The 12822-nt window shown below is 42.2% G+C and overlaps 1 protein-coding gene across 1 annotated transcript in view; it reads left to right on the plus strand.

Annotated features, from left to right (window-relative positions):
* Positions 1-12822, plus strand: part of cntn3a.1 (contactin 3a, tandem duplicate 1) — a gene marked incomplete at its 3' end in the record, with an annotated part of 66925 nt that overhangs the window by 33088 nt on the left and 21015 nt on the right. The window contains exons 8-10 of the mRNA XM_079226556.1: positions 4255-4394; positions 9686-9818; positions 11926-12076. Of these exons, the coding sequence (XP_079082682.1) occupies positions 4255-4394; positions 9686-9818; positions 11926-12076 (424 nt within the window). The remainder of the gene's footprint in view (positions 1-4254; positions 4395-9685; positions 9819-11925; positions 12077-12822) is intronic.

Here is a 12822-nt window from a genome sequence, read left to right on the forward strand (position 1 = left end):
TCGCATATGGGGCTGCCAAACACTTCCTCTATGTTGGCTGTTTCTTTTTCAAATACTAAGAAGGAAGGAATTTTTGTTCAAAATTAAAAAGAAATGGCTGCCAGACCTTGAAGAACTTTAAAGATGAGCCCTGGATGATGTGTTTAAGGTGCTCAAGTTTGAGATATGACATTACCTTCTCCAGCCTGCATTTATGAGACGGTGGCGCTGCATTCTTACAATCAAAAATAATTAGTCATCAAGCCAATACTGTTGAAAAATAGGAGGAGAGAGTGTCACGTAGTTGCTGTCAGACACTCAATACACGGCACGTTCATACAGACCACCATGTGTGGACAGCAGACGCCACACAGCACCACCACGAGCATGGAGGGAGGTCACACGGGGCGTGGGGACCGACCCGCGGAGCTGCTCCACCACTTTGAGAAAAAAAGAGAGAGACAGCGGCCACTCCTGCCGAGCAACGCGCATATACGCAGCGCCTCTCGGTCGGACCCACCTGACCAGCCCAATCCCGTCGGCCCACCGGGGATTTCCCTGCATCAACAAGAACCACACTTAGTTATAACATGACAAAACAATCGATGATAAAAAAAAACAGCACCATAGACACATCAACAAAATGCCACCGCAAAAGAAAAAACACAAAAAGCAGGCAACTTACCAGATGCTGTTCACTTAAAGCCAAAGTCCATTCGCTTCTCTTTGTTAACAAAAAGTTCAGCAACGCGGTTGTACAGTTTATCGGTGCGCTTCAGTTCCAGCAACAGGTGGCCATGACAGCTGAGCCTCCCAGCCGAGCCCCCGGAAAACACGCCTTCACCCGTTCTAGGGCAGAAAATATCCGCAAACATCCGAATCCGCCACCAAGTCCGATTCTCCTCCTCCAGCTACCGAGCGCCAAAACAAGCGAAACCCTTAACATGTCACAACTTCTCTCGCTTCAGCCCAAACCATTCCAGCTCCCACTGAGTGCCGCCCTGTTGACACACTGACCAATCACAGCACATGTTAATGGTCATGCTGGGCCACTGACCAACCACACGTCCATGCCATTTCGCAGGCGCAGCACGTCAAAGAATACACCCAGCTTGTCAAACTAAAGATCTGATTTGTTGAAGACCATGACAATCAACCACAATGTCCACTCCCTGTGTACTTTAATCTGCAAAGGCCTGCTTAAACTGCTTTGCTGATATAGAGACACAGAAGAGAACAAATGTGATTGGATGAAAGCCTGCTGCACTGAAAAGTAGTGCTGCTGGCTGAAGGCAGAGCAACAGAGGAAGATGGGAGCTGTGCAAGGAGAAAATAAGATGATATGGAAAAAAGTATATAATACATGTAGTGTATTTGTGAAAAACAATTCAATTATAAAATAGCTATAACTTTGTGATTCTGTTTAGGCCAGCAGAGAAGGCTTAGCAGGCCCTAACGGCCCACCACTGGTACGTTCTAGCCAACCTACTCCTGCACAGATGAAGCCTATGGAGCACCTTACATTGCAATTTGGATTCTGAAGATCTGAAACCCTGAATGTTAACTTGGTTGTCGGATGTGTTGGGGGAGAGAGATCCAGCGGTTGGGGAAGCAATGGAGAAGGCACTATCCCCCCAGGTCCAATGCTTGGACCTGGTGAGAGGGGGAAGTAGGTTGGCGTCTGCGGATCTGAGGTTGTGGGAGGGAGTGTGCCGGTACAAGAAATCAGAAAGGTAGAAACGTGTGAACATGAGGAGCATTTTGAACTGGATAATTTGCTGAATGGGCAGGCAATGGAGGTTTGGATGGACTGAGGTGATCTCTGGTGAGCGACGGGCAGCTGAGTTTTGGTTGTATTGGGACTTGTTCAGGATTTTGTTGGATGTGCCGTGCAGGATGCTATTGCAGTAGTCAAGTTGTGAGATGATGAAGGTGTAGATGAGTGTTTCAGAAGCTGAGGAGGAGGAGAGGGAGATTATTTTTGAGATGATAGAAGACTTGTTGTCATGATGTTCGATGGAGATTGTTTGATCGAAGATGAGACCAAGGTTGTACAGAACAGGCTATATACTTCACTTGTTGCTTGCAACCACTCATCCAATCAATTTCCCCCTCAACACTGCCCTTTTTGTGGTCCTCAACAATATAGGTACCATGGCATAGTTGCGGTTTCTCAGAAAAAAACAGTAAGATACTGTCTGTCACAGGAAAAAACCCAGCAGCTAATTTACCCGATCCATATGTGTAGGTGGTGAGGATGTGCCAGGTGAGGTGACTAGAGATGGGAGAGTGTGTGTGGCGTAGTGGTGTCTCAATGTAGTGGTGTCTCAGTGCAGCGGTTTTACACTAAAAAACTATGAAAACTGGAATTGTACTTGGTGGTATATGCACAGTATTAAAATATATGATTAAAAACTACTGTTTCTTTGTACTGAAATTCTTTAACTCTATTGGATGTTGTCTTGAATTTCTACAACTGATGATGGTAACTCTTCTGCACTCCGGTTTGCCGATGGGGATGTGATTTTGAGAAAGCACATTTAAGATTTAAGTTGAATATAAATGTTTATGATAACGTGGATCTATAATTAACATTTGATATTAAGTGAAATTAAATGTGTGAGAGGCATCATTATATGATTGGTTAGAGTTTTGGCAGAGGTGTGACCATGCTCCCGTTTTAGTTTGATTTTATAAATCCAAACCTTTGCGTGGGAAGTGACATACAGGAGCCGTTTTGTGCGCATGCAGCGGTTATACATGAGTTATGAATGAGTTATAAATGAGAACCCTGGATACAGCAGTCCCCCAAAACAAACTGTCAATCTTCTTCAGGAGCCCACAGAGCACATCGGGATTGATTTAAACACAGCTGACCAGCCACAACATGACCTAGTGATGGGAGAGACTGTATTTTGCATGGGACCCCTTGGTTCAATACCCTGTGTGGGGGGTAGTAGAGGGTAGTAGAGGGTGAAGAAGGAGCTGAGCCGGAAGGCGACCGAAAGAACGAGATCTCGAATACAAGCGGCCGAAATGAGCTTCCTCCGCAGGGTGGCCGGGCTCGGCCTTAGAGATAGGGTAAGGAGCTCGGACATCAGGAGGGAGCTTGGAGTCGAGTCGCTGCTCCTTCGTGTCGAAAGGAGTCAGCTGAGGTGGTTCGGGCATCTAATCAGGATGCCTCCTGGACGCCTCCCATTAGAGGTTTTCCAGGCACGTCCAACTGGTAGGAGACCCCGGGGAAGACCCAGGACACGCTGGAAGGATTATATCTCCCGGCTGGCCTTGGAACGCCTCGGGATCCCCCAGAATGAGCTGGAAAGTGTTGCGGGTGAGAGGGAAGCCTGGGTCGGCCTGCTGAACCTGCTGCCACCGCGACCCGACCCCGGATAAGCGGCTGATAATGGATGGATGGATGGATGGGGGTAGTAGAGTAGAGTACTAAAAGGTCTTCTACACTGAATGCAACACGGATACTGTTCCAGCTGTAACTGTACTTTCATATCCTTGGAGAGAGATAAGATGAAAGGCTATTTCAAGCAATATTTATTTTACATTATTATCATCATTATTACGATGATGATTGTTATTATTATTATTATTATTATTATTATTATTGTTATTATCATCATCAAGTAGCACTGCTAGGCAAGCAGACAGACAGATTTAACTACCATGTTACCCTTGACCCTGCACGGTGTCTTGTATTTATGTGGGTGATTCACAAGGGCCATAAATCTTCTGACTCTATCGCTAGCGATACGGTGCGAGTCATTTATGTGCCACAGGACTGCTATCATAAATAAAGAAGCATTTTCTCTATATATTTCAGATGTTTCAAAAGACAAAAATGGAATATAATCTCTTTTATTACCAGCACTGCTAAAACAAATACAACCCTTCCATTGTACTGTATGAATCAGTAAACCCGATTCTTGTAAAATATCTTCATCAGTGTAACTTATTCAAGCAGGTTGTAGTAAATCCAATAGATATATTTTAGCTTACAGTGAAGGGCTTCAACTAACCTATTGATCCTTCCACGTGTTAAGTTTATGCAGTTTTTTTAATTGATATATTTTTCAACTGGAGGTGAGCTTTGGGTTAATTGGAAGTGGATTTATGATTTGTACCCTTGGATGCCTCTTTAATGAACTAATTGTCTGCTTGGTTGGTTCATTGATTTTTTTCTAAAACTGCTACGTACTGGAAATACTCAAGCATACTTGTAGCATGAACGTGTTCATTTACAGTATGTGGTATGTGACCTCACAGCTGCACCTCACTTGACTGAGAAGCCTCAAGATGTTCAGAAGACCATTGATGATACTCTGGTGTGGGACTGCAAAGCCAGTGCGAAGCCCAAACCCTCATACCGCTGGCTGAAGAATGGAGAGCCTCTGGACCCCATGGAGGTAAGTAATTTTTCTCAATCAGAGTCAAAAAAAAAAAATGCTTTTAATGACAAAAACTAAAATCTATACAATATGAATGTGGGAATGATCCACAGTTCCCCCTACCATGCAGCTGTACACACACGCACGCACGCACGCACGCACGCACGCACGCACACACACACACACACACACACACACACACACACACACACACACACACACACACACACACACACACACACACACACACACACACACACACACACACACACACAAAACTTGCACAACAGGGAAAGAAAGATAATCAGTCAAGAACATTCCCCACTCTTTCATTTTGTAGCACCAGATAATGAAGTATGTCTGGTACAATAATGAAGTATTGACTATATTTTCAAACCAGACAACTACTTCAAATGAAGGTTGTGGAAATCACCTGCAGCCAAAGCTTCACCTCTGCCAAAACTTCACTGTCCTACTATGTTTGAACTGCAGGCCCTACTAAACATAGTTTATATGTTTATTCTTTTATTGTTCTTTTCCACATTTAAGACACCGTGTTATTTCCCAGACAAACGCGTCTACCTTTAAGATATCTTACATCTAGTTCCATGAGGGAGGTGCTTAGTATAAAAACAGATGCAAAAAGTATTAATTTGTGCTCTACAACTTTAATCAACACCCAGTTTCTAACCTTCTTTTGACAGCAAACAAGCTCAAGTTGCTGAAATCTGCAAAGCTCAGTCTGACAGGCCTGTTTTAATATTGTAATTATTAACTGAGTGTCAGTATTTGTTTTCATTACAGCAGCCCTTAGGCAGTTGAGTGGATGTAGATAAACATAATGCGTAGATGATAAGATGACAGTAGACTCAGCAGCATTTTACTTAAAGGATGCAGTGTGACTGCATGTTTGCTGGATTATTTTTGCTGAGAAACACGTAATGGTCACAACTCACAGGTTTATACTTGGCATGAACATGCTACTTTGAAATGGTTGTATTTACTTGGGACTAAATTTGGCATTAAAAGTGTGCATGTGTGTTGGGGGAGGATTTGTATGTGTTTTGCAAAGAAGCCAAACTGATGCCATTTTCTGCCTGTCATCAACCAGGGACTCAACAATTTAGCGCTCAATCCCTCCTATCTGCTTCTCTCAATTTTGTCATCAAGTCTCTTCTCTCTGGGGATGGTGAAAATGCCTTATCCTCCAAAATACATTTCATATTCAGGCAATTTGCCTTGTTTTGTGATATTGTGCTGCTGTAGTGATGGTACTTTTTGCCTAAAAAGAACATCTCCCGTGAATCTAATATTGTCAGTGTGGGCAATGAGCCAAAAACCAGACTGTTGCTGCTTCACTTGCTGACATGTCTTTTAATGGGGGAAGGTGGGTTTAGTTTTCTGTTACTTGAATTTAAAGCTGAGATAATATTTGAAGCTTAGGGCACTTCAATTATAGAACTGAATCACAATTCACACACTGAAGAAGATTGCAGAATTTGCCAATATGGCACATAAATAGTAATCTATAAATCCCGTCTATGCAGCAAGTGAAATTTGAATCCGTACAAATCAGCCTCATTGTCATGAAACATTTCCTCTCTGTCATGTGTGGCATTTTTTCTTTGCCACACACACTGAACCACAGGAATCCCATATTACTCCACCTGTGCAGCTCAAGTATTGATTTGTAAATAACATTGTAAAAGTTCCTTTGGTGGTTGGCCAAGGGAACATTTTCTCTGTACATGTGGCTATATTAATGAGGTGGGGTGTTACCATTTTCAAAATGCCACCATCAACAGCGGCAACAGTAAATCAATTTCCAAACCCAAAGGTCAGCGATGTAGAGAGAAGGAGAGGAAGGCCAAGGGGGCCATTTGTTATTCCTCATTAGAATGGATCAGTCCTCTCTCTCTCTCTCTCTCTCTCTCTCTCTCTCTCTCTCTCTCTCTCTCTCTCTCTCAACATCTCTGGTGCTCTCTTTTTTTTCTTACACTCTCTTTCAACCTTTTTTTCTTCCTCTTTTCCCTCTCTCTCCAACTCATTTTGGGCCACCTCCAATGGAATTAAATGGCGCAGAGGAGGGCTGTCACTTCAAAATGTCATATCGGTGAAACAAGGAGCCACTCACGCTTGTATTTTTCCACTCTAAACCACCATCTCCCCTTTCAGTTTCATACATGTGTGTGTTTTTTGAGATTTTTTTCTACATTTGACCTCCAAAGTCAGGGAGCTGCCTCCTGAGAAGTCACTGTTGTTGTAGCGCAGATTCAGTGCACCTGCAATCAGGAATAGGATCATTACATCACCTGCATACAACAAAGCCTGTGATTTGCCTTTTCACAGCTCAACTTGAAACAGTGCTGGTATCAGAGAAAAGTCAAGGATAATTAATGATGCCATAAAGCAGACAAATGCCACCATTTGTCTCCAGTGATAAAGAGATTGTGATAGAGCCACCGCTGAGTTTGTGAGGGCTTTTTAACAGGGCACTGGATACAGAGCAGCGTAGTGTGGCACCAGCCCATGCACTTACACAGATCTCTTTCATCTCCCCCCTGGGCCCTTGCACTGCGTAACCTAAAAAGAACCATCTATCATCTATTCAAAGTTGCTATGTCTCTCTCTATCTTTCTTTCTGTAATCCCATTGAACACATACGCATCCAGTAAAAACCTAAGGACTTGTTGTGTTCCACTTGGAAGCTGCTGCATACATCTTCACCCAGGACCCCCTCTGGCGGTGGGTTTAGCGCCAGGTCAGCCATGTGTCCATCGTGTGTCTGGGCCTCAGAGAGAGCCCTATTTGAAGATCCTCAACAGTGTCTCTGACTGATGTTAAGGGACAGTCCTTGTCTTTTTAAGTGGCAGTGCTGTAATGATTCCACACGGCTGAAAGACTGGCGGCAGGACCCTCTGGACTACTTTGTCAGTGACATTAAAAGGTCTGGCTACACTCAATGGAAAAGATCAAGGGCAAGAACAATGAGTGCTGCCACACTTACATTGACACAACTATAAAAAGGGAGCAGAGAGTAGTGCCAATCCTTGTAAAGGTAGAAAGAAGCAGTGGGTAGAAAAATACTTTGTTCGGGTATAATTATTACTTGTACTCTTTGTAGGCTTTTTCAAATTTGTATGCATTTATTTTTAAACAAACACCATCTCATGCAGAATCTATTTTTCCGAACACTCCATGAGACTTGCTGGAGTAAAACCAAGCAGCTTGCTGCACCTTATTCCAAACTAATCCCTCTGAGGTTTGATTTCAACCACCGTTTGATAATGTCTTCGTGCTATGTTAAGCAGAGGGTGGTTACATCTAGTCACTGCGGGGCTATTAAGACCACAGAAAATTAGCAGTGTTTCAATTATCAAGCCCCTTGAGAGGAAAAAGTGTGGCTAAAGCTTGAATTAGATCAGGTCATCCATCAGAATGAACGCAGCTGGCATCGTGGTACTTAACATGTCCATATATAGCACTAATTACCCACCTCAAAGGTTTTTTAGTCCAGCATATGTCATATTTGCACCTAGTATATGATACTGTTATAACACTAATTGCAGTGTTTATAAGCATATGTTTATATAAAGTTAGAGGTAAGAGAGAGAGATATGTTGATGCTATGTTTAATGGTTGTTGACTCAAAAGTACTAGATTAACCGTGACTTTTAGTTTGGTCTAAATTAAGGTAAATGCTACAGATGCTGTTCCAAACTAGACATATGAAAAAGCTCATGTAATACTAGCCTGACCCGCAGAACCATCTGAGAAGTTGTCATTGGAGAAAAAGGACAGGTACTTTTAAGGCAGATTATTAAATAAACCAAAAGGAAGTCGGGAGAAGAGTAAAAACATCGTTTTCATGGAGAAAAGCCTTCATGGTTGTTCTTTGCTCTTCTTTCAATCTGGTATAACCGATGCTATAGCAGCATGTACGTTTACCTCTTCAGAAGCACCATTGTTGGTCGCCTCTGTGTCGTCACACACGCCAAAGCCTGTAGCTGTCTATAGCTCCTCACAGGAGGCTGCTCTGGTAAAGCTGGAAAAGATTTTCGTGTGATCTTTGATTCAGCAGTTGATCTCCTGACATCTCGAGAATCCAAGTAATAGTGTTTACGGTCACCTTTTTTACCTTATGTAAGTAACCCTTGTAGAACTTTGTAGAAAACAATAGAACAATTTTTTTTTTAAAGTTTAGTAATATTGCGGTTTTGCTGAGGGCTTTTTTTTCTTTTTTACAAAGGGCAAACATATAACGAGTCAATCTTTGCAACACCACTGTAATTGCTATGTAATTGCTGGAAACTATCATCATCCTAAATGTTTACCAATAAGAAATTTGAACAGCTAAATGTTTCGTTCATTTAGTTTAGCGACACAAAATTGTATTAATAAAGTATATATTCATTCATTCATTATATTGACATTTCCAGGCTTTAGACATAATTTGAAGGAGTTACATATTATACATATTACATACAGATAATTGGCTTGTATAATTGAAATGCTTTTATATATCAGAAAACCTTTATTATAACCCTTATTTATTTAGTAGACTTGTACTATGTGTTCTGTTTATTTAATGGGAATGTTGTATGAACAGGTGTCAGTCCTTTTAGGAATTAATGTCAGTTTTGCTAAAGGATCATCCACTGAGGTCTCTCAGGCAGCATTTTAAGGGCCAGAATGGCTTATGTGAATCTGAGGCTGGTTACTGTAACTGGTATTATGCTGTTTGCGTAGAAGCTCTGATGGTATTATCTTCCCTTTTCTACAGAGGCTGATTAAACTCCTGCCTTAGCTCCACTAATCAATATGTTTATGATAGCAATGGATCCAATGACTGCATGTAAGGTGGGTGGTGCTGTACTTGAAGGCAACCACTCAAGCCCCCTGCTGACTCTTCAGCTTGTCTAAGCCTGTTTAGTGTTTGTTGACAGGTTAGCACAGCAGTTCAATCAGGAGAGACTTGGGTCGCATTAATTTCCACACTGAAATGACAACTGACAGCACAGAGTAGAGCACACCTTTAAAGTTTGACAGCAACGATCTGATTGGCTTAGAGACACCATGACGCCTTCGGCTGGTTGCTTACAAGTGGACGCCCCCCCTGATCAGCTGCTACCGTAATGAAGAAATAGACTGCGATATATGAACGACCCGTAGTGTAGGGTCTTCCTTCCTGAACTACCGCTAAGCTCCATTTTCCATTTTCAATCGTGGTGTTAAATGTGTGTGTGTGTGTGTGTGTGTGTGTGTGTGTGTGTGTGTGTGTGTGTGTGTGTGTGTGTGTGTGTCTTTAGCAGGACAGGGTTCAGGCGAATAATGGAGTGCTGATGATCAGTAGCTTGAATCTGGCTGACATCGGCATGTACCAGTGTGTGGCAGAGAACAAGCATGGCCGAATCTTCACCAACGCGGAGCTCCGAGTCATAGGTAAGACCAATGTGTTGTAGATATCTCTAAATACATGCAGTGGAGTTCACCTCATGCCATCTCTTAAATGGCTGTTAGATGGTGCATGATAATTAAATTTGTCAAGATGATTAATGTGCAAAAGCTGTCAGCCTGGTGTGGTGCTATAATTAAAGGTCCCATTTCAAGGCCATACCTTCTACACCGACAGTCATATTGGCAGATCATTTGCGACACATGTTCTTCTTTTTGTCTGCAATTTTGTGAGTTGGATCACCAAGATAATTGTACAGTTACATCATACTTTTAATGCTAATCACTTTCGTAATTTTGCCCACCAAAAAAAAACTGAGCAAAGTTTGTTTCTCCTCATGCCTCTTTGTTGAGCCGACTGAGAAGAAGTGTGCCCTAGTACTACTCTCGTAATCAGTTAGGGGCATCTAATAACTTTCAGTTCATAGATTTTAGATACCATTAGTTTTAATTTGCATATACAACTTTTGTTATGAAACTTAATGGATCCAGAATGGCACCAAGAAATCTCCAGCAAAGCTCCTATATTTTCAAGTGTCTATTTATTTTAGAGTTACTAGCTGTAGAAGCAAAGTCATTCAGATCACCTTGTAGATGGGGCAAGTGGGACTCAAAATGTATTGTCAGCACACAGAATGTAGAATTCCAGTCAAAGTAGTTTCAGACTTAAGAATTGGCAAACAGATAACATGTAGTCAGACAAACAGGTAACATGGAAGACTAGGATACTACAACTATCTGAAGAAGAGTTGTGAGTTGAGTCTATATGTCACTCATTTCATTTAGGCACTAGCTTCTACATATTTGCAAACAGTTTCTGAGGTATTTTGTACCAGGTAATGAAAAAAACTACTTTGTTTTATATCCTTGTATACACACTTTGCTGTGGCAGTTTTGCATAATGGAAAGTATTAGAAGTCTGTCAAAGCCACTTCACTCTAGTGATCATGATTTACTAAATGTTTACCTCCTCACAATTATATTCTGTCCTGTATTAGAAATCTACCTGCTAGAGATTAAGACCAAAGCAGTGTTTTAAAGTGTGTTTCATAATTACCCTTTCAAAATTGTGAAATATGCCCATTACAATTAGTCAGAGCCCAAGGTGACATCTTGACCAGGAGTCCTTAATAGCTTTAGTGTTGCCAAAGGATTGCAATTTCCATCCTCGTATATGTCACCATCATGAAACCTGGGTGTATACATTCATGAAAACATAAATCAAAAAGAATACATGTATAAATGTTTTACTTTGTTCACATGACCCCCTACAGACTAGAGGATCTGTTTATAACGTGCCACATTCATGTAATATACATGAGGAGAAACACATCTTATTGAAACTACAACTCCAAGTCTGCTTTAAAATATGAGTTCATATAAATTCCACTGATATGTTATGAGAACTAGGGTTAGAGGAAAACCCTGGCATTTCACACTTAGTGTCAGGAAATAATTGTCAGATGCCATGTGTGTACTATTACATATGTATCATGGTGTGTATTGCTGTGTACTGACGTGCATTCGGATGTGTTGGCAGGTGCTCAGCCATGTCACTGGCGCCAGGCTGTGTGTTCACTTTAAAGAGCTTTCTGCTGAGTCGGTACGCATACAAAACAGCTCCAGGCGGCAGCGCCTTAGTAATTAAGGCCTAGAGGAGCAGCAACAAAGCCTCCCTCTTGTTTTACATTCTCTCATTTCTGCCTCGGAGCCCCACGTCTTAATTCTTAATGGATAATGTCCTTCTAAGGAAAATTCATGGAATAAAAAAAAAACACTGTCTTTCAAATAAAATGTCATCCTAAAAATGATGTACCATGTGTGTTCTCCTGCAATCATTGGTGAATGTCTGTGTGTGTGCAAACATGTGCACATGTGTGGAGAAAGAAGAGGATGTGAGAGCTGACCTACCTAATGGATGGAGTGACCTATATGTTTTTAGGATGCTCTTTCAGGCTAATTTCCTCTAAAGCTCGAGCCTCTTTGCTCCTCTGTCCCCTTCGACAGTAACTTAAACCTCAGCTCAGTTGTGTTTTCCTCTTCTCCTGTCTCCCTCTCTGTACTTCCACTCATCTCTTTCCACTCTTCCTATCAGCCATCGCTCCAGACTTCTCCCAGAACTTGTTGAAGGCCCAAACTCTGGCCCGACAGGGTGGCGACGTTCTGATAGAATGCAAGCCCAGGATGTCTCCTCGGGGTGTCATTTCTTGGAGAAAGGGGAAGGAAGCCCTGAGAGAGAGCCACAGGTACCATGTCTCTTTGTGTAGAGCAGTAAGTGTGTGTGTGGGACCACAATTGTTTAGTTTTGTCTGCTTTACTTGCAGACTCGTATTTCATTGACTTGTTATTTTTATTTTTCCCTACTTTGTATTCATGGCGACCAACGGCAAAAAACAGAACCACAGTGTGACACATTACAATTTGAATTGCATAACACGTTCTGCACTCCACCACTTTGCTCCTGCTATCTACATCTGTTCCCTCCATTGTCCTTTTCTCTCCTGGCTGTGCTCAGAGCTGGTTTCGGTGCTGTTTACTTGAGGTAATTGACCGTTCCTAGAATGCGGGACTTGGATCAATGCACTGATCCATCAGCTCATTAGCCACATGTAAGACCTGGAGGGTCATTAGAGCGCAAGGCAGTCGATGATCCAGGCTACCATAGAGACAAGGAAGAAACAGGTGAAATCCCAAAAAGGACTGATCAATGGCCAGTCGCGGAACAACATACATTCTCGTGTGATAGTAGTGGTGACACCAGGGGAACTAGCTGGACACCTTGTTTATTTAGAAATCAGGTTAAGTGCAGACCAATGCAATGCCTCTGTGCATTGGAGAGGAGAAGAAAAAGGAAAAACAAATGATAATCAGACAAGGAAAACCTTCCCCTACCCCCCACCACCCCGAAGATACAATGCTGGTCAAAGCACCAGGAGGATGTCAGTGATTGATCAGGATTCATGCTGTTTCTTCTCACATGGCGGCAATCTGG

Source organism: Taurulus bubalis, assembly GCF_910589615.1.
Source record: "Taurulus bubalis genome assembly, chromosome: 11".
NCBI classification, from domain to species: domain Eukaryota; kingdom Metazoa; phylum Chordata; class Actinopteri; order Perciformes; family Cottidae; genus Taurulus; species Taurulus bubalis.